Raw genomic sequence first — 22862 nt, 5'->3', positions numbered from 1 at the left:
CAATCCTATCAAAATTTTGTAAAGAATAAGCCTTATCGGAAATCATTTTTAAAGAAACTTTCGTTATGTAACATTTTTCACAAAAATCAATAATAAGCGAGATATTTCGATTTATTTAATTCAGGCCCCCTTATAACCCCCCTTTTAAATAATGTATTTTGAATGCCATATAGCCTAAAATCTAAATTACAACGAACTTAATGTATATTCCAATTTTCATCGAAATCGGTTCAGCCATTATCGCGTGAAAAGGTAACAAACATACAGATAGACAGACATACAAACAAAAATTTCAAAAAAGCGATTTTCGGTTTCAGGGTGGTTAATTATATATGTTACGACCAATTATTTTTGGAAAATTGAAAATTACCAGAAAAATGTCGGCTACAGATTTATTATTAGTATAGATTATTATTATTATTATTATTATTATTATTATTATTATTATTATTATTATTATTATTATTATTTACAGCAAGACATTAAGTAAGAAAAAGCAAAACGATGACCAGAAATAAAATAAAACAGTAAATAGGAAAACAGAAATAATGAAACAAGAATGAACTAATGGGATATCGAACGCGGCACACTTCCACTACCAGTCTCAAGTTTACGCACTGAACTACCGCAGTTACCCGAAGCATGTGATAAACATGCACGTATTTCAACCAAAAGAATAAAACTTTCATTGTCAATAACTCTGTAACCTTTGAGCGCTCCATAATTTGGTTTCGTTTCTCTTCAGTTTATTTTAATTATGTTAGAAACAGAATAATCGAAGTTTATGATCCAAAAAGCATATTCACTCCATGTTAATTAAGTACGGGTTGCTGACCGACTGTTTCTTGGTCTAATTTCTTGAGAGTCGGTTAATACGAGCAGCAGTTGGTGCAGCCGCGGAGTCCCACAAGAATTGAAACCTATAACCGTTGATTAGTTTACTCTGAACAAAGCTAGCTTCAAGTTAAACACTGTAATTATTCTGTCTAATTAGCCGTAACAATCCCATCAGCACACACGTGACCCCGGGCGGCCGAATCTCATTAACAAAACAAACCCGGGGACAAGCAAACAAAGGATTGGATAAACACGGGTAGTACGATTCTCTGCGGCAATTAAATGGAACTAACTGCCTGCCACTTAGATACGCGGCAAAGAATCTCAACCGCTGCAATTTGTAAAATGATATTCCTTCCAGTATTAATTTTCAATTATCAGCTAAAAGATTAAAATTTTATGCAAATTTTCTCCACGTCTGTTTCTGGGCTGCACATTCTAGGTGTGTCCCAGTAGACAGCACACCACGAGTCGGAAACTGGGGTCCGCGAGACACGCATGTGCTTACCTTTGTCAGTAGATGTCTTCTGATGTTTAACGACGCGTCCGAAGAAGTCCCGGCATTGCTGCAACAGAAAGAAAAAGTTCATGAAGTGCATACAGAAAAGAAATAGTCTAGTGCAGCGGTTCTCAACATATGGCACGCGTACCACTATACAGTTTTCGCTGTAAGAAAAATCCTAATGTAAACATAAGCACGTTGCTGTCATACCTGTGATTGGCTCCCAGTCGAAACACTCACATGACGCAGGAAAATATAGTTCGTATTTGGAAACCACAATCTTGTATTATTTGAAAATAAAAAATTGAATTGTAGTTATTAAATACGATGAAACATTTAACTTCACTCATATGTAAAACGTTATGTAAAAGAAAAGCTACTTTTATATTTTGTTATGTACTATGAACGCGGATGAATACCAACAGTAATACCGAAGTAGTCTGTTCTTGTAACAAGCTGGCGTCACTTGAGCTCGTAGTTGTTCACGTAAGCACGTGGTACTGAAGTATGGCTTCTGTATCCTCAACTGTCCATTGTGAAGACATAAGACTTAAAAATAATTTAATTAAAGTAATTATAAAGTAAATGTTTCCTAAGCAAACGAATGCATAGTAGTGAGGATAGGCCTGCTTGACGAGTAACGGTAATGTTTAACATGAAATAGAATGTACAACAGTAGGCGGGAACAAGTACTGAGAATCTATGGCGCCAAACAGTGGCCAATGAAGCCTCACTTCAGTCACGTGATATTGCTTACATTAGGATTTTTCTTACAGTGAAAAGATTATATACTAGACGGCAATTCGGAAGGCGGACGGCTACTAGATGCGCCGTAGCCTGTATGGCATGTGGCGTCACAAGCTTGAACAGGAGAACCAATCAGAATCAGTCAGTAACAAGTGCTTCTCGAGTTACTTTGTTCACGTGTGAGTGTTTTAAAACATCGAATAAGTAAAACTAACATATACCGTGTGTGTGTAAGATAAATAAATGGAAGGAGATACTACAAAAAGACAAGTACTGCACAGGCAAGCGCGGGAAATAGTGTTTAAGGTTTATAATTATTATTTTAAAAACATTAACGAGCAGAACTCTGCCGGGCATCATGGTGCTGGCCGCAACGTTGCCAACGCGCAGGAGACGACTGCAGAAGCATGTGGTGTGGGTTTGAGAACCGTGCAAAGAATTGTTAGTGAAGGAAACAAATCTTTTAATGTGAGTGGAACTGCCACGTTTCGTTCTCCTGGAAAACATCCTCGTCGTGAAAAAACAATCTCTGAATTAGATGATTTTAATAAAAGAGTGCTGCGACGTACAGTATTAGATATGTACCTTCGAGAATCCGACTCTGAAGAATCTGACGGGACTGATGAGGGAATCAGCGACTTCGAATAAAACAGGGTACTGAATATTTATTACATCCTAATTTATATTAAATGTGACCGAAATGTGACAATATAACATGGTACTCGTAGTTATTGTTTTAGGGCATTTAACTAGCTAAAATAATTTGCGCCTAGAAATAGACCTAAATACAATTTCTACTTAAATAGTGTATAATTTTTTCTAGTAATACACCGTATACATTTCGTATTAAAACTGTGTGATAACATAATAATAATAATAATAATAATAATAATAATAATAATAATAATAATAATAATGATAATAATAATAATAATACCGCACATAAAAATCTTAAGATTTGGCATAAGCATTATTAATAGAACGTAAGATTTGATAATGTTCTGATAACAGGTTTGTCATGCTTCCTCAGCTATTTGTATTGCGCGCGCGTGAAGTACGAAGTGGCAATGCTGTACATTGCCTTTCTCTCACTATCTGTCTCTCTCGACGCAAACGCTAGCAGCCGACCGCCTTCCGAACTGGCGTCTAGTCTAGTGGCACTTAAAATTTAAAATGAAAATATAAATTACCATAAAATATGAATATATATAGCTGTTTTCTGTATATTTTATGAAACACTCAATTGATAAATTGAAAGAGTAACTTTTTTTTTTTTAATTAAACAGACCCTAGAAACGACACATGATGTTTTCCCATAATACGTTTGGCGACTGGTACAGCAAATTTCTTAAGTTAAAAATAGTGGTACGCCATTGAAAAAGGTTGAGAACCGTTGGTATAGTGGTTACTGCGCTGTACTTTCCACCCAAATACTGCAGGTTTCAACGGGCAATCAGTGTTTTGGACGAAAAGTAAGCAAATAGCAATAGTGGTCAGTAAACATAAAAAAAATCATGTCAGTGGTTTCTTTTAAAATCCCATCACCTTTCACGTGTTTCATTATTGCGATGTTCACTACAAAAAAGTGACAGAATTTATTAAATCTCTTGGATTGCGTGAAACGTCTTTATTCTTGGTGTGTAGTTTTTAGGTTAGCTAAAAGGAGTACGACAAAGATGCTCTTTATCACCTATCCCGTTAAACATCTACTTGGAGAATTTAGTGTATAACTGTTTTCAAAACATGGGAGGGATGGTAGTAGAAAGAAGAAAAATAACTAGCATAAGATTGGCGTTGTTAGCAGATACTAAGGCATATGCTACCATAGCTAAATGGCAGCTGTGAGCAGTATGGGGTGAATAGAAATACAAACAAGACGAAGATCATGGTTGTCGGAATAAAAATAAATAAGGTGAATGTGTGAAATCGAAATGAGGCAGTAGAGCAAGTGGACAGATTCAAATACTTGGGGTGTATTATAAGCAGTAACATGAACTGCAGCCAGGAAGTCAAAAGGAGAATAGCAATGGCAAAGGAAGCTTTTAATAGAAAAAGGAGCATCTTCTGCCGACCTCTGGAAAAAGAACTAAGGAAGAGACTTGTGAAATGCTTTGTGTGGAGTGTGGCATTGTATGGAGCAGAAACATGGGCATTACGACGAAATGAAGAGAAACGAATAGAAGCATTTGAAATGTGGATATGGGGAAGAATGGAGCGTGGGAAGTGGACAGGCAGAATAAGAAATGAAGTTGTGTTGGAAAGAGTGGGTGAAGAAAGAATGATGCTTAAACTGATTAGAAAGAGAAAAAGGGAATTGGTTGGGTCACTGGCTGAGAAGAAACTGCCTACTGAAGGATGCACTGGAAGGAATGGTGAACGAGAGAAGAGTTCGGGGCAGAAGAAGATATCAGATGATAGACGCCATTAAGATATGTGGATCATATGCGAAGACTAAGAGGAAGGCAGAAAATAGGAAAGATTGGAGAATGCTGAGTTTTTACAGTGAAAGACCTGCCCATGGACAGAACAGAATCCTATGTATGAATTGCATAATTTATCAACTTTAATATTAATATAGGAAGAATCAAAAGTCTGGAACCATATAAATATCTTCCATATGCTTGATTTTCGATTACTATAGGTGTTAATTTCCTTAACAGGTGGAACTGGGAAATTCCACAGCATCTTCTTCCGTATTCTCCGGATATAAGTCCCTACGATTAAGACTTTTCCCCTAAGATGAAAGAACCACTGAAAGGGGTAGGCTTTAGAAATAGGTCATTATAACAAATGTAGCACAGTCAATTACAAGCCTACAGAAAAAAATTGCTGTAAGTGGTATCCGTCGCCTTCTAGAGGTGTGGCGACGGATACGTGATATTGGGGGAGATTACTTTTAAAAGTTGTATGCCAATTATGAATAAATAAGTTTTTTGATCTCAATAAAAGTGCTGCCAGTAATTTTCGAATAATCTATGTAAAAAGAGTTAGAAACTGAAAATCATGTATAATGACAGCTTGCCCTTACATTACTTAAACTGTCACTTCGTTAACAAGGCATCTTACAATATTTCCATCGGAAAGGGCGGAGTCCCAGAGCGCCCCAGCCTAAGGGTAAAACTCCTATAAGGTCTAGACATAAGTAAATGTGTCATTTAATGACACTCATTTTTATCTTGAGAAACCAAAATAGAGAAAACAGCCTTTCAGGGTAGGCAGGCAGCCTACACGGATGGCCCGCTCGAATGACCGGTACCAAACGTGGCAAGATGTCATGGCGGCAACACATAACCATCCGTCCGGCTGTCAGGATCGGACTAATGGAATGAGAGAAAGTATTTCATTCCAAAGAATTATTGTGTTTCAAGGAAGCGGCAGAGGGAGGTGGGGGTGGGGGTGGGAGGCGGGTTCTCGGGAGAATTGATTTCTGTACGGCTCGAGAAAGCTCTGTGATTTGGGGCCATAAGTTAAGCCCGGAAACAATGGAGAAGAGGAAAGAGACCCCACTCAGCAGAGGGCGGCGGAGGGTTGAGGGGTGCGCCCAGACGGCAGTCTCCAGACATGGCGGGCAGGGGGACCAGATAACAACAACCTGGTCGAGGTTTTCCTCGGCCCCTCCTCGGCCGGGTAGGAGCAGTAACAAACCGCGATCAATAAATAAAAGCGTTTTGGCCATTTTTCATTAAATTCCCGCATTCGCTCGCTTCCTCCAACCCGTTCGCTCGTTCGTTCGCTCAAGACGCAGCGGCGCGCGGGGGGAGGAGCAAGAGAGGAAAAATAAAAGGTTAGGGGAGTAAGCAGCTTTTTTCCGGTGCTCCTGCGATTCCATTTGCTCGGCTGCAGGGAAACTCTTTTATTTCCAGTAGAACATCGTTAAGTTCCATCTAAGTCGGGTTTATTTTGTATCCCGGTCCGCTCTGGATTTGTTGATGTAATGGCATAGAGACGGGGAATCTTGTTTGTACACTCGCGCGCAACGCAGAGACACCGACACGCGCCCTCTGCAGCGAGAAACCTACTGTACCGAGCATGTATGTATGTATGTATGTATGTATGTATGTATGTATGTATGTATGTATGTATGTATGTATGTATGTATGTATGTATGTATGTATTTATAGTAAAATCATTGAATTAATGCCCTAGCGGCAAGCTTTGTGCTGAATATATCTTTTTTAAACGCCTCAAGACTTGTAATGTCAAGCGGTGTTGTCACATTTTCATTGTAAAGATTATTCCTAGTTACAATTATTTGTATACTGACATCAATGCATTGATTTCTACCACCATCATCCACAGTGAATACATTTTAAGCTATAATTCATTCATTCATTCATAGTGTTCTGCGCAAGGGCAGGTCTTTCACTGCAAATCCAGCATTCTCCAGTCTTTCCTATTTTCTGCCTTCCTCTTTGTCTCCTCATATGATCCATATATCTTAATGTAGTCTGTCATCTGATATCTTCTTCTGCCCCGAACTCTTTTCCTGTTCACCATTCCTTTCAGTGCATCCTTCAGAAGGCAGTCTCTTCTCAATCAGTGACCCAGCCAATTCCTTTTCCTCTTCCTGATCAGTTTCAGCATCATTGTTTCTTCGCCCACTTTTTCCAATAAATCTTCGTTTCTTATTCTGTCCATTTCACACGTTTCATCCTTCTCCATATCCACATTTCAAATGCTTCTAGTCGTTTCTCTTCACTTCGTCGTAATGTCCATGTTTTAAGCTATAAGATGGCTTTTAATCAAAATTGAAATTAAAATCACTACCTCCTTTGTAGTCATCAATCAACTATACATATGAAAATATTGTTACATACTCCACGTGGAGATATCGGCCCGTCAATTACAGATGCGTTAGATAACGCAGCATTGGTAGACATATTATGTTACCGCTTCTTATGATTGGAGCGGCATACGAGAAGGCCTGGTCAATAAACAAACTTTAGATCTAATTTTATCCCTTCACAGGATAACGTCGTCTTTAATATGCATGTATTCCACCGCTGTGGAGCAACGGTTAGCACTTTGATCGTGAAACGAGCGGACCCTGTTTCAAATCCTGGTTGGGGCAAGTTACCTGGTTGAGGTTTTTCAGGGGTTTTCCCTCAACCCATTAAGAGCAAATGCTAGGTAACCTTCGGAACTGGATCCTGGATTTATTTCGCTGGTATTATTTCACTCAAACACTAGATAACTATAGCAGCTGTTAAAGCGTCGTAAAATAAACGAATTAAAAATATATATACGTATGTAGTATGCAAATCTGGCTTTCAGGTAGAAGCTCCCTGTGAGGCAGGCTTGAATAATTCTGTATGTAGGCCTATAGTTCTAGCTAAGCACAGACGACCTCATTCTTCTTCTTCTTCTTCTTCTTCTTCTTCTCCTTCTTCCTCCTATAAAAGGATGCAGACTGCTACTAAAGCACTTCGACACAAATGGCCCATTGTCATCATCATTAGCATATGCCTGTCAAGTAATAGGCCTAGTGCCCTGTTACGGTATCCCGTCATCTTCGGAATGGTCGATCCACAGATCTTCTTCGTCTGGGGATGTGCCGGATCATCTGGTTTGGTATCCTGGCTCACTGTGCACCCCACAAACTGGAAATCTATCCAGGAGACCGGAGTGATGATCTTCGCGATGTGTTGGATTTTATTTCGGGAGATAACATATTGTGTTTCCCGATATAACGATGCCTGATGTGGCTTAAAGATAGACAATCCAGCAAAATGTGCAATGATGAATCAACATCTATTCTACATCTCCTACAAGTTGGATAACCAATGAGGCTCAATATATTTTGTGTAGATGCTTATCCAGATGGCAGTGCTCGGTCAGAAGTCGCATTACCCATCTTTATATATATATATATATATATATATATATATATATATATATATATATATATCACTTATGCCACATTTACAATCTATCTACAATAGACAATAAGTAAATATTATAAAGGAATATGACACGAGTGGAGATGTTATCCCATGACAACACTCCAAAAGAAAAATAACAATGTTTTAAATAGCTGTAGTAAAAATGAATGGAAGCTCAAGAGCATTGGTCCTTTTAAGTCTTCTTATTGTTTGACTATTATCCAGCAAATTTAATGCATGATGATTCGGATGTTGATTTAATCGGTGCAGGTATTTTTTGCTGAACTTAGAGATCTCTTCTTTTACAGATGAAATGTTTAGATCATGATAAATGACATCATTACGTACATACCATGGTGCAGTGACAATGGAACGTAAAGTTTTGGACTGATACCTCTGCAATATTTCAATGTTTGAGTTGCTAGCAGTTCCCCACAGTTGGATGCCGTATGTCCAGATTGGACCCATCTTAAGGGTTCTCCTTTCCAAAGCAAGGAGTTGTTTAGTTACGTTCAGTTTTGGTTCTCCAATCAGTTTTGTCTATGTCATGGCCGGTGTAAATCTCCAGGCTTCAAGTAAACATACGGTCCTACTTACGCCATTCTCCAGACTCGTGCCTAACCCAAAACATACATCATTCCATCCATGCATGTTAGTTACGCAGTGTTCTCGCGTTTTTTAATAGATCAGTTGGTAGTTTTTTCTCGAAAGCGGCTTACCAGCTATTACGTCATCACATTATTGCACACCGGACAGTACTGATCTTGTATTATACTCAAGGATGCACTGGAAAGAATAGTGAACGGGAGAAACGTTGGGAGCAGAAGAAATCAGATGATAGACATCATTAAGATAAGTAATATAAGGCTCGTATGCGGAGACTAAGGGGAAGGCGGAAAAGAGGGAAAATTGGAGAATGCTGGGTTTGCAGTGAAGGATCTGCCCTTTGGCAGAAAACTATGAATGAATTAATGTTATATTAAGAAATGACATCGAAGACAGCAATTAAGGTCGATTGATTTTAAAAAGCCTATTATCTGTTTCGCACAGCATTCTGGAATGAATATTTTTAAATTAACATCTATAGGCCTACTAATAATAAATCTGTAGCCAAAATTTTTCTGGTAATTTTCGATTTTCCAAAAATAATTGGTGTTAACATGTATAGTTAAACATCCTGAAACCTAAAATCGCTTTTTTGAAATTTTTGTTTGTATGCCTGTCTGTCTGGATGTTTGTTACCTTTTCACACGATAATGGCTGAACCGATTTATATGAAAATTTGAATATAAATTAAGTTCGTTGTAACTTAGATTTTAGGCTATATGGCTTTCAAAATACTTTATTTAAAAGGGGGGTTATAAGGGGGCTTGAATTAAATAAATCGAAATATCTCCCTTATTATTAATTTTCGTGAAAAATGTTGCATAACAAAAGTTTAAAAAAAAATGATTTCCGATACGTTTCATTCCAAGCAAAATTTTGATGGGACCAAATTGCACCAAAAACGGATGTTCTCTGAACCAAATGATCATATTTTAATTATTTGCATGTAATAACAATTAAGAAATATGTTAAAGGAATTATCATTGCACTAAATGAGTGGTCTCTGGACCAAAATGATCGCATTTTAATTATTTAAATACAATTTAAATTAATTGACATATTAAACGATTTATCTTTCTATCAAACACGAATGTTCCCTGGACCAGATGTCCTATTTTCATTATGTAATTACTTTATATTTATTTCTAACAAGTGCAGCGGGAGCGCACGGGTACAGCTAGTTTTAAGTATTTTTAAAACAAATAATTTCAAACAATTTTTAAAAAACCTATGCTGCGCACAGCATTCTGGAACGAATATATATTTTCAAATGAATATTTTAAGTATTCTTAAAACAATTTCTAACAATTTTAAGATATACAGAATGTCCCATTTATCTTGACCACCCTATATAACTTTATAAGCAAACCAAAATGAAAAGCTGTTCTATACAAAAGATGTACAACTGAAAGGGGGAAATAATACTGATGGAGAGATAACTTTGTAGCGTTATTTATTAATGAAATACGAGTGCTAACATTATTTTTAATGACATTATGTATTTGTTATTCAATATTACAATTAAGCTCGTCAAGACCATTTCAAAAATGTATCTCAGTGGATCATTCTGATGAACAGAACGTTAATAAACGGAACATTATTGGTGCCTTGACGACATGGTTCCTGTGCATAGTACGAAATGGTTTGACTTTAAGTTGGTGTAAACAATACGTAGTACATTGCAGATGATACTCAGGGTCGCGTAATCCATTTCACGTAGCTTCGGTTTCATTCCGTTTAACACTGATGACCAGGCTTCGAGACTTTGGACCCGATACAATAAGTTTACTGTGCATGCACTATAGGTTGTTGACTCGCTGGATTTCAATTTTGTATTTTATTTAACGACGCTCACAACTGCAGAGGTTATATCAGCGTCGCCGGATGTGCCGGAATTTTGTCCCGCAGGAGTTCTTTTACATGCCAATAAATCTACCGATATGAGCCTGTCGCATTTAAGCACACTTAAATGTCATCGACCTGGCCCGGGATCGAACCCGCAACCTTGGGCATAGAAGGCCAGCGCTATACCAACTCGACGACTCGCTGGAGGTAGACAGAGATGTGTTGAGGTAACATTAGAGTAGAGTACGGTAGTATGGGGAAACATATATGTACATTCTGAAAGTAAATATACATTACGCAATGATAATGTCAAAAGAATATGAAAAGGATTTATTCTCCTGTCTTTTATAAGCATTTGTGTTTAATTATACACAGTGTTAATGGTGGAAATAAGCATGTAGCAATTTTAATTTTTTCATTTATCCTATTGGTCGTCTTTAGGAAGTGCAGTTACAGTACCGAATTGCAATGTACCTACTACAAGATACATTCTCAGTGTCTCAAACGTAAATCTTTTTCGATTATCTGCCAAAGTTTGTACTGTAGAAAGCTGCGCTCTACGTCGCATGACGTGATAGGAGCAAAACGAAAAAACCTAACATCATTGCAGTCTCTAAGAGACAGTCCTTTATTCCCGAATGACTCTATGTCCACTAATTTGTTGTTTATGTTACACAATGTTTCATATGCGTTATTTTTACATAAAATTGACTTCCACTTCTGTTTTACACGTTCAGTAACCGGTGTACTTGATATCTCATTAATTCTCTGTGTCATTTTCTAAATTAATTTCAGGGCTTCCGGCATCTCTTGCTCTGACTTTTATAACCGTGTAATAGTTTCAGACACAGTTTGAAAATAGGTTTGTATGAAAACCTAATTATTCGTCAGAACCTTCAAATCCAGAGCGTTTCCCTTTGCGTATTCATTGGCATTCATTCTACAGTACCCCCACCCACTGTACGCTTTACCACTATACTCAGTACGCCGTTATACGGATTTCCCACTGAACTGCTCAATTGGGTCCGAAGTCTCGAAGCTTGCTGATGACTGAGTGAGTGGTATGTGCTACGTTTGGTTTCATGTGTTTACTGTAACACAAAACTACGTGGAGTGGGTTACACGACCCTAGTTATCTGCAATGTAGGCCTACTACATATTGTTTACACCAGTTTGAAGTCAAGCCACTTCATACTATGTACAGGAACTATGTCGTCAAGGCACCAATAACGTTCCGTTTATTAACGTTCTTTTATCAGAATGACACACTGTGATACATTTTTTAAAAGATCTTGACAATCTTAATTGAAATACTAAATAATAAATACATAGCGTCATTTAAAAACATAATGTTAATACTCGTATCTCATTAATAAATAACGCTACAAGGTTGCCGCCCCATCAGTATTATTTCCCCCTGTCAATTGTACACTTTTTGTATGAAACAATATTTAATTTGGTTCTTGCGTACAAAGTTATTTAGAGTGGTCAAGATAAATGGGATACCTGTATGTGTGTGTGTATATATATATATATATATATATATATATATACTTAGGCCTACTTACAAATGGCTTTTAAGGAACCCGCAGGTTCATTGCCGCCCTCACATAAGCCCGCCGTCGGTCCCTATCCTAAGCAAGATTAATCCAGTCCCTACCATCATATCCCACCCCCTCAAATCCATTTTAATATTATCCTCCCATCTACGTTTCGGCCTTCCCAAAGGTCTTTTTCCCTCCGGCCTCCCAACTAACACTCTATATGCATTTCTGGATTCGCCCATATGTGCTACATGCCCTGCCCATCTCAAACGTCTGGATTTAATTTTCCTAATTATGCCAGGTGAAGAATAGAATGCGTGCAGTTCCGCGTTGTGTAACTTTCTCCATTCTCCTGTAACTTCATCCCTTTTAGCCCAAAATATTTTCCTAAGAACCTTATTCTCAAACACCCTTAATCTCTGTTTCTCTCTCAAAGTTAGGGTCCAAATTTCACAACCATACAGAACCGGGAATATAACTTTTATTTTATATATATATATATATATATATATATATATATATATATATATATATATGAGGCGTTCAGAAGTCAACATGATTAACTCCATTTTTGGTTATTTCAGATTTTCTAAGTTGGCAATGTATTAAATTGACCATATTTTCAGTGGTCAAAGTGATTAACTCCATAGGTCAGTAAAAAGCCTACAGAATGCAATATTATTCTTGACTACAACACAGAATCAATTGTGTGTATTCAACTTTAACCTTGAATATCTCAAAATCTTTGGAAAAGGAGTTAATCATGTTGACTTCTGAACGCCTCATATATATATATATATATATATATATATATATATATATATATTATATATATATATATATCTTGTTTCAGTAATCAGAATCAGGATCCTGGTAATGGATGTGCATAAGCGTGCAGATGCAGATATAGGGTGTGCGAAATATTGCGAATAAGGGAAGATGAGATCTCCAAAACTTGAAGCAGAGTGTAGAAGCTAGAAATCAGGCGAATAACGGCGTAGGCGCTGCAGTGTCATCACGCCCCACCCCACGGCCTGTAATCCCTTGTAATCCGCGCACCCACCCCACAGCGCAGCCACAAACCTCGCTCTCTAAACTCCCGCACACTTGCACCCTCCACGTCCCATACGCCACTCACCCCGTAGCACGCACGTAACACAGAACCCAGTCCGTTCTTCAGTTCCGTTTCGCGGTCAGGTCTACAACCACCGCCTTCGCATGAAAATACTCCGCTCAAAGCCTTGAAACTTGATTAAATTTAGTGTGATATTACACCAGAAATTCGTATCCTATGGTGTGGCTCGAGCGCAGCCTTATTCTTACTACGAGGCTACTCAAACAGGGTTCGATGTTTTTCTCTCTCTTTCTCTCCAACTCTCTCTCACCCTCCTCTCTCTCTCTCTCTCTCTCTCTCTCTCTCACTCACACACACACACACACACACACAAAGAGGTAGTGTCCTTTACTTGAGTTCTAGCTGCATTATTTTAAGAATGACATTGCTCCAGATTAACATATTATGTTATTATTGTAAATTGTTTGTGTTTGTAATTTGAAGTAGTTTGCATGATATGTATTATCAATTTCTGTATATCACAACTGGTTGAATTGTTTATGCCTTAAATTTAATTAACTTACTTGACGAATGATCGTTTGCGTTTGTAAATTTAATAATCTGATTGGCTATGTATTGTATACTTTTAGTAGAGCCATCGATGTAGCTCAGTCGGCAGACTCGCTGGGCTGCTGATCCGGAGCTGCGTTCGGGCTTGGGTTGGATCCCCCTTTGGTCTTTGGTTTCTTCCGAGGTTTTCCACAACCGTGGGACTGAAGTCGGATGGTCTATGGCGAGTCCTTGGCATCAACCCCTTTGATTAGATTACCTGGTTGGGTTTTTCCGAGGTTTTCCCCAACCAAAAGGCAAATGCCGGGTAATATTTTGGCGAAACCTCGGACCTCACCTCATCTCACTACATCTCGCGAAAATATTGTAAAAAATTGCACAAAATTGTAGAAATTGTAGAAAATTACTAAATTGTAAAACTATAAAAATTTGTAAAAATTGTAATTGTACTATTGTAAAATTTTGACTTGTTCCACATCTTAAAGCTTCATTGCTCATGTAAGATCTATGGAATAGAATGAATGAATGAATGAATGAATGAATGAATGAATGAATGAATGAATGAATGAATGAATGAATGAATGAATGAATGGAGTATTCAAAACTAGCAGGCCTATCTACAGTTCTGGAGGTCAGTGAATATTAGGAGTGGAAACAGTGAAGCATTGGAACCATCAAACAGTCTAAGACACATCTCCTAACAGGAGTCCGCAAGTGATTTGAAAGAGGTCCAAGGAACCGAGGTGTGTTTTCAAACGGTATTTTAACCAAGCTTAACTTTATCACGATCTCCAATTTTTTATCAGCTTGTTGGAATATTTTTTGTGTAAGTAGTTCAGATTTTTGAGACACAAAAATTTAACAAGAATGAGTTGGCTTGCAAGTCTTGCGTACCTATCCGATATTTTTAGTTTTTTTTTTTAATTCTAATCTTTGAAATCCAACTTTAACTGTGTTCACCGTTCAGGATAAGACTGAATCAACGACAAATAAATTAAACTTGTCTCGCTGAGTTACCGATCGAGAATTCGATTCATTTCTCATTCTCAGTATCTAGCATAACATGATTATGAACTCTCGCCCAATATCTTTGAAAGAATAAAAAAAAACCTTCACTGAGATTAAAATTAAGGAGATATTATCCTTTCTACGATGGAAAAAACAATGGTGTGTTTCATATAACGTTCATATTGCAATCTTGGTTGCATATACCACCTACAGGCTATATCCTGATGTTTCCCGAATTGCAATAATGCCATATTTTGCATCAGCATAATCGTGTGAGAGTACATTTTCTGCTCTGGTCTTCCTGAAGAACAAACATAGAAATAAACTTAATGTTGAGGTAGACTTGTGACTTAGAGTAGTCTACAACTGAGCTAAACTTCGCAAAGCAACACCAACCATCCCACTGATAATATTATAGTAAGTCTAAAAAAACCGGTTTAATTTTTCACAGCAAATACACGGCATAGCTTTTTTTCTTTTTCTTTTTTATTTTACTTGGTTATTTAACGACGCTGTATCAACTACGAGGTTATTTAGCGTCGATGGGATTGGTGATAGTGAGATGGTATTTGGCGAGATGAGGCCGAGGATGCGCCATAGATTACCTGAAATTCGCCTTACGGTTGGGAAAAACCTCGGAAAAAACCCAACCAGGTAATCAGCCCAAGCGGGAATCGAACCCGCGCCCGAACGCAACTCCGGATCGTGGCATAGCGTAAAATAACTTTGTGCTTATGGTATTTTTTCAGATTATATTCGATTTAATACTAGAAGAAGAATTGAGAACTTGGGAACAATTTCACGTACAGAAGAATATAAATATCTTGTGATGAAAATAACAAGTGATGGACTACGAGATAAGGAAATTAGAACAAAAATTAATTCAGAAAAGTTACCAATATCGACATTTAATATAATTTTTTTGGGACAAATAGATTACAAATGAAACAATGACACACACATTTAAAATTATAGCAAGAAGTATTACGACATATGGATCAGAAGTTCGGATTTTGACATTTAAATTTAGAGAAAAACTAACAACACCAGACATGGATTTCTGGAGAAGATCTGTAAGGATATTTCGGCGACAAAAACTTAGAAATGAAATTACAAGACAAACAATTGGAATGATATGGAGTGTAAAAAGAATGTGTGAAGAACGATTGATACAGGAAGTTATGGATACCACAAGGACACAAAAGGTGAAAGGAATACGGTACTTATAACAATGAGAGAGTGATATAGATGAAAATTTATAGTCTAATGGACAAGAATGAAGGAAAATTATCAAAAATACTTAGAATTGTGATCATTCTAATCATGGGCTCAGACAAATGTACTAACATTGTAAAACCGGAACTCTATATGAACAGGTGATTTGCAAAACTGTCCCTTTCTACAAAAGAAAAAAAAATATTTTTCATATGATTATGTTAATGTTGGTACACATGCATCTAGAAATAGTGATAATTTATGTCAAAACCATCTCTTTCCTATATCTTTGATTTAGGAATGAGCGGGATCCGTCTATGCTTATCTACGTACATAACAAATAATGAAGTTATTTGTTACATTTGTCTTGAAATAGGAGTGCTGCCGCAAAACTCTCCCTTTCCAACTCCTTGCACAGTAAAACTTCCTTTTTCCATTGAGTAATTTTGTAACCAAACTCTCCTTCTCTTGTACTTGTGTATTTTTCATATAACACTGAAAATTTGGCCTTTTCCTTCCCAACTATCAGTGATTGAGTTGTTATCATTATCAAAGAGTACAGAAGTGAATCATTAATCGAAATTAATGTCGAGAATGCGGCAATGCACACACAAAAAAAAAGACATTCAAATCTTGAAGACTATAGGCTACTGCGTTCCATACGCTTCAGACTGCCCAACTTCAAGATAAGCCTGGAATGTGACATCTGCCATTGGTTGATTAGCAAGTATTCCTCTCCCCTCCTTTGCCTGTCAGACATAATGGAACGCAGTATAAGGTTGCAGGATATTCGGCCCTTCAGTCACTATTTTTAAGCAAATTGGAACAAAGTACATCAAGATTGTTGTATTTTGAAATACACTTGTCAGAGCGTTCCACAGAGAAAAAGTACCAAACAGTTCCCGTAAGACATAAGCAAACAAGTAGGGCCTACCTAAAGGGCCAATACAGACAGATGTGCGTGCTAAAATCTTTTTGTATCAATTGGAAATATCCAGATACCTTGTCCAAAACTTACGCAGAAAAAAAAAATAAGCACTGGACTTTCTCCTAAAAAACAGAGATGGTAATAAATCCTCTACAATATATGAAACAAAGATAAATACAATTAAAGAGATCATTAAGAAATTACACCCAGCTGAAGAACATCATATTAATAAATATCATTTGAAACTTATTTTTCTGTTTCAAAACTATCATAATACGACGAGTTTATTGTGAAAAAACTGTCCTTTTCTTCCGGTCTGCTATAAATCTCTCCTTGTTTCAAAATATTACTTGAAATAACTCTTTTTAACAGCTGGTGCCAGCGTTTTTGGCATGTGCCCTAAAGTATAACGACCAGTTTGTGAACATGTTGCTAGTGCAGTTGAGAATGGTACCACCTCCTATACACGTCACATCAGCCATTTGCCAAACACAGTTGTCAGACTGACTGCGGTAAAGGTAAGACACAAGCACTTAACGTTCGCATTACTTATTTCACACGCCAAAAACGGTGGAGCGGGCTTTAACTTTTAGGAGAATATTTATGAAATGTCTGGAAATAATTCATTTCATTGTAATTTTACACCAGAAGGCTTTTTTTCATTAAACAGACCTACTTAAATTTCTCGTGTAACCAGATTTTCATGTACAGCGGAAAATTATCTATGATGGGTAGGGACAGTTTTGCAGATCTAAATTATATTAAACATTTTGGGGGTGCGCGTATATGAAAGGGATCCGTGACACTTCAAAGGTTGGGAACCACTGTTCTAGACCATCCTATATATGCAGGGTTATGTACGGGGACCGCAAAATGGAAATAAATGGACTATTTGGGCCTTTTTAAAAAGGATACGTTGGACAGAAAGAGTGGGAATGTGACGAAACATTTCTTAAGGTTTACTGACGTTCACGTTCCAAAAAGTGCCTTCAATGTAATATAGTGTAAGTTTGTAATACAACCGTTCACCTCCAAAAGGATAGATAGGCTACTTTGGTATTTTTAAAACGATACGTAGGAGAAAAAAAAATGGGAAAGACATGAAAATATATATTTTTCGAAAAAAAAAAAAAAAAAAGGCTCAAGTTATATAATTTGGCTCAGGGCACACAAGGAGTTTCCGTCTCTGTCTTGGCGCTGTGCGGCCCGGCCCCGCCCCCCTCTTCAACCCCCTCCCCGCCGGAAGGAAATGGCTATCTCATGGCGGCGACTCACTTTGCAGGGCGCCCGCCCCCACTTTATCAAGCTCTGTAACGGCTTTACGCCACCTCCAGGACACTCGCGGCCGCAACACGCTAGACCACTGCAATCAGCATAATGGCGGCCTAATTAGCAGGAGTGGAGGCGAGCACTTGTGCCACTGTTGCGCGCGGGGGCATGAGGGCGCCCCGGGCGACGCAGCTCTGTTACAATCTTGTGTTGTCTCGACAGATGAAGACCTCGTGGCGCGCATTACACGCGTCAACTGTTCTCTCTCGCGTCGCAAAATAAAAAAACCCTGGTAATTCAAATCTAGCCATCTGTTCTAATTCCCGACATTTTGAAACGTTGAATTTCATACGCTCTGGTTTTCACTGCACTGAATCTTATACTCTTTGACATTCTATTATGCCGTTCTCTCTCTCTCCCTCCCGCTTTCTCTCTGGTGTACTTGCATTGAGATATATACTCCCTGTATCGATGTTTTTTAAGACCGTATATCTTATATACTCTCGATTTATTTCTAATCCGCCCAAAGGTACTCTGCAAAGATATCTCACAGGTAACATGATTGTATTTTCTACTGTTTCAATCTCGTATAAAACAAGTTCATTCGAAACAACATAAAACGCTATCTTGCCAGTTATTTTCAAACAATCTATTACAAGCAGCTAATCTGCTTGGCTGATCCTGAGAGATTGTGAGGAGCCCGGATTTATACGCACTAAAAATTAAAACTACCGAGTGTAGTTGAGTGGATGTGGAGTCGCTTAGGAGGGTTTTTGAGCCTGATTCACATCACAAAACTCCGAAATGTAACAACAGAGAACTTAGTCACAAGGACTAGAGCAGTGGTCGTCAGAACTCGCTGAAATGGATAAAGGGTAAGCGGAGCCATCCCGTGTGCCCTGTCGTGCAGCAGACAGAGGTAGAGAGCATACTCGCTAGCAGATACGATTGCACCATAGTGCAGTGTGTTCTCCGCGGGCAAGAGACGCTAGCCCCAGTGTGCTCTGTGCTGATGACCGCTGGATTAGACAATGCATCTTGTAAACTGCGCGCTGATTGGTATGTGACAGCCCTGATCACATATAACAGACATCAGTCTAATGCACTTTCAAGACAACTTTTATCAATTTCACTATGCTGACATCTAGCGACTGCAAACGAAGCCACGCTTTAACACTGACAGAATTGCATGGAGTAATAGCTTGAAGCACAACTTCCATCTAGCGATCGTTACCAAAAAATCAATTTTCGACAGTTGAGATCCTGGTGGTTGTTGTCTTTTATATGTTGCCATTTCACAAAATGGGAATGGCCAATCGGATATACATGTGATCAGGGTTGACGGTTAGGAGAATTAAAGACCGTTAACAGTATCAAAAAGGAATAATGAATGACAAGAATGGCATCTAAAAGTAGGCGCATGGCTTGTATGTTTATTAACTATATCGAGTAACAATATTAGCCGAGAAGTCGGAATTACAGAACCTATTCCGAAGAAATAGGATGAAAAGGGGATGTCACAAAAAGGGCGCCCGTTATGTACAAAATTCCACGGGAAACGCTTATAAACAAGTGTACTGAGAGACACAACACCACAGTAGACTACCCAAGTGTCCTTTCGACCGATGAGCAAAGACTGATAGCAGACACTTTAGGACAAGGAGCGAAATGGGGATTTTCATTAGGCAAGTGCGGTAATGAAGAAGTTCTTGGACAAACAAGGCAAAAAGTGCCAATTTGGAAAGATAATTGTCCAGACACGATTTTGTGGACACATTTGTTAGAAAAAACAATCTTTCTACCAGAATTGCGACCAATATAAAGAAATCCCGATCTTCCGTCCATAAAACAGTCTAAGAATAAAATACGCTCGATTAATATTACTAAAGCAAGTTTGCGGAGAGAAAATAGTGGGAATTCCAAATATGGGAGCTACTTTAACTCTACAGCGTTTACGATGCTATTTACACTGACCTTTTTTAGGGTGTCAAAGTAACCCCAAACCCTGGGTAACTTTGACATACCTGTTTTTATTTTTTACCTAAAAACTATTAACTTTATAGTAATGGTGAAGGCAGCAATTGGTGCAACAACCCAAGTTTGTTATATTAGTATTTATTTGATATCTTTATGTTAATAATTGGTGGTGTAATATCAAAAAATGTATAAAAAATGTTTCAAAGTAGCCCCGTTTGACGGTGTTCTTACAGACAACATACATTAGTTTGGAGGAATATTAAAGTCATTCACTATCACAAGGACGCCCTTATAGAGAGTGATGTTTGATGTATAATGTTGTTGCGTGGGTTGTATCTGTCAATAATAATGTGGAAAAATAAATGTTACAAGTGTTTTTTCAATGCCTTTTTGCCGGCCTATTTCTACTTTTTTCAATGCCTAAAAATCCGCAACTTCGTCATTACATAATGCAATACCAGAGAGTAATGTAATTTTATGCATATGACGTCTGTCATATTACACTTACATTAATTGTTATGTAATATTTATACAGCACATTCAATCAATTTTGTGCACATTTGTATTCATAGTTAAGTATCAGATTGTGCAGACACACTTGATTCTGAATAATAGTTATGTTAATTACTTAAGATGACTTTTAATTATTCAGGGACGTAGGTATAGCTGTAATGAAGCCATGATTGCAAAAGAATGACAAGGAACATCAAACTAAAAAGCGAACGCCTAATCCGCAGCACAGTACTCTTTGGTGACAACTTTTACTTTCTCATTATCGGATAAAACACTGTGATGTTGTAAAAAAAATACGATTTTTTTTTTCGAGATTTCAACGCATATACGCGCTTTCAGAATCCCTGATGAGTGGTTCTGAAGCATGTCGTCTGTCTGTGTGTACAATAATTTCCCCTTAACTATCGGATGCATTTTGTTCATATTCAGTATCTAGGAGTGAATTAAATCGGAAATTATGCACGCCATATGTAAAATTCAGGTCTAATAAAGATGAGTGGCACGATGGCGACACATACTTTTTCATACGTTTCACGCGTTTCGTAGCGATTCATTTTCTTCATCGTAATGCTAATGATATTCCTGTTTATAGTTTATTTTCTTGACTGCCGTTTACTAAAATGCATATAAATGAAATCATTTAATATACACAGAAGATTATACTCTGTTTTCCATACAGAGGGAAACTTCCCGCTGAAATTTCAAACGGTCTGACCACCTTCACTTCGAGACTTAAGTTAATAAAAACAAATTCAACTAAAGGAATATATAAACACGAAATACGGCCCTACACTAAAACTTATTTCATCTAAACATACTACAGCTCTTCCTAATTCCTTCATTTTTCGCTTTATTCTTAAAAATTCGTTGCGACGGCCAACAATGTCGCCACGTTCCATACTGTATGTAAAAATTTAGGTCTAATAAAAATGAGTGGCATGAAGGTGAAACATATTTTTTTTATAAGTTTCACAAGTTTCGTAGCGATTCATTTTCTTTATCATAATGATATTTAGGAATTATTACAGATCAGCATTTACGTTGGGATAAACAAATTGATTTTATGTGTACAATTATAAGAAAGACAATTTATAAATTCATAATACTTCGAAATTGTATCATTAAGGAGGCATTGAGAATCATATTTTAGCTTTAGTACAATCATTAATACAATATGGTGTAATAAATTGGGGTGGAGTAGCATCATCTGTACTTAATCCATTAATTTTATTACACAGAAGATTAATAAAAATTTGTCTAACCAAAAATATGGATTACCCAACAAATTTAATTTATGCAGATTTAAAGTATTAACTATTGAAGAAATTTATAAATATAGTTTACTAACTTACTAGCCTACTACAGAAATCAAATAAAACATAAATTAAGTCTAATCGACATGAATATCGTACTCGAAGACAAAAGTCTACTTTCCCATTAATTGAGCCTAAATGGCATACAACTGCAGCACTTCAATATAGTCTATGAACAACTAACCCATCTCTGTATGCCCTGGGCCAGAATACGGTCCTTACTGATTATTAGACTTCGTTGAATTGCCACACGCAGCATGCAATCAGGTTGTCGATGTACGGTAGTATAGAGGAGGTGAGCGACCGCCCGGTCTCGTAATATAAGCAGTTCATGTTAAGAGATGTGACCGGTCCAAATAGATAGAGCAGCTACAGCTAATGTATACCTATGTACGCACTTGTTTTTGCATTACTGTGGTTGGAATAGTCAAAGCTTAACATTTGTTCAGTGCAGACAAGAATTCAATCAAACATACTACAATGAGAGTGTTGCTGTTCCAAAAAATTGCCCCTGGAATAGCCAGTCTCGACTCTTTGGAAAATGTGGTTAGATGCTGTTAATTATTATGCAGAATATTACGGCAAATAATGGAGGTAATTTATGCATTGGATAGCACAGACAGTTCCGCTGTTGCAGCTGTAAAATCATTGCCTTCTGAACAGCTATTGGAAGATATTCTGTTAATTGATTCTAATTTTAAAATCGTGTCCAAAAGCATCATCCTGTTAGAATCGTCTAAACTACAACTCTCAGAAGCCCTTAATATAGTGGATAAAGTATCACAAACCGTTATCCAAAACAACAATCACTAATTTCAGAAAAAGTGAATTGTAAGTTGGGAAACATTATTGCTAAAATTCTCCTATTCACAACTTCGTATTATAAATGATGTGCTATCAGGTCACGACAAGAGGCCTGAAGTTGGTGTACTAAAAAGTAGTGACTTTCCGTTCTTCAAATATGCACCTACTACATCGTGTGATGTTGAACGTACATTTTCCCAATATAAAAACTGTTTGAGTGACCATCAAGGGAGGTTCACTTTGCAGTC

General features: G+C 37.5%; 1 protein-coding gene across 5 annotated transcripts in view; it reads right to left on the bottom strand.

The window, feature by feature from the left end:
* The window catches only part of cutlet (chromosome transmission fidelity protein 18 homolog), a 144300-nt gene that overhangs the window by 1223 nt on the left and 120215 nt on the right, over positions 1 to 22862 (bottom strand). For all 5 annotated transcript variants that reach the window (XM_069843862.1, XM_069843861.1, XM_069843863.1 and 2 more), the window contains one exon: positions 1346 to 1403. In XM_069843862.1, coding sequence (XP_069699963.1) covers positions 1346 to 1403 — 58 coding nt within the window. The remainder of the gene's footprint in view (positions 1 to 1345; positions 1404 to 22862) is intronic.

Source organism: Periplaneta americana, chromosome 13 (assembly GCF_040183065.1).
Source record: "Periplaneta americana isolate PAMFEO1 chromosome 13, P.americana_PAMFEO1_priV1, whole genome shotgun sequence".
In the NCBI taxonomy this organism is placed as follows: domain Eukaryota; kingdom Metazoa; phylum Arthropoda; class Insecta; order Blattodea; family Blattidae; genus Periplaneta; species Periplaneta americana.
This window is presented reverse-complemented; position numbering and strand designations above follow the sequence as displayed.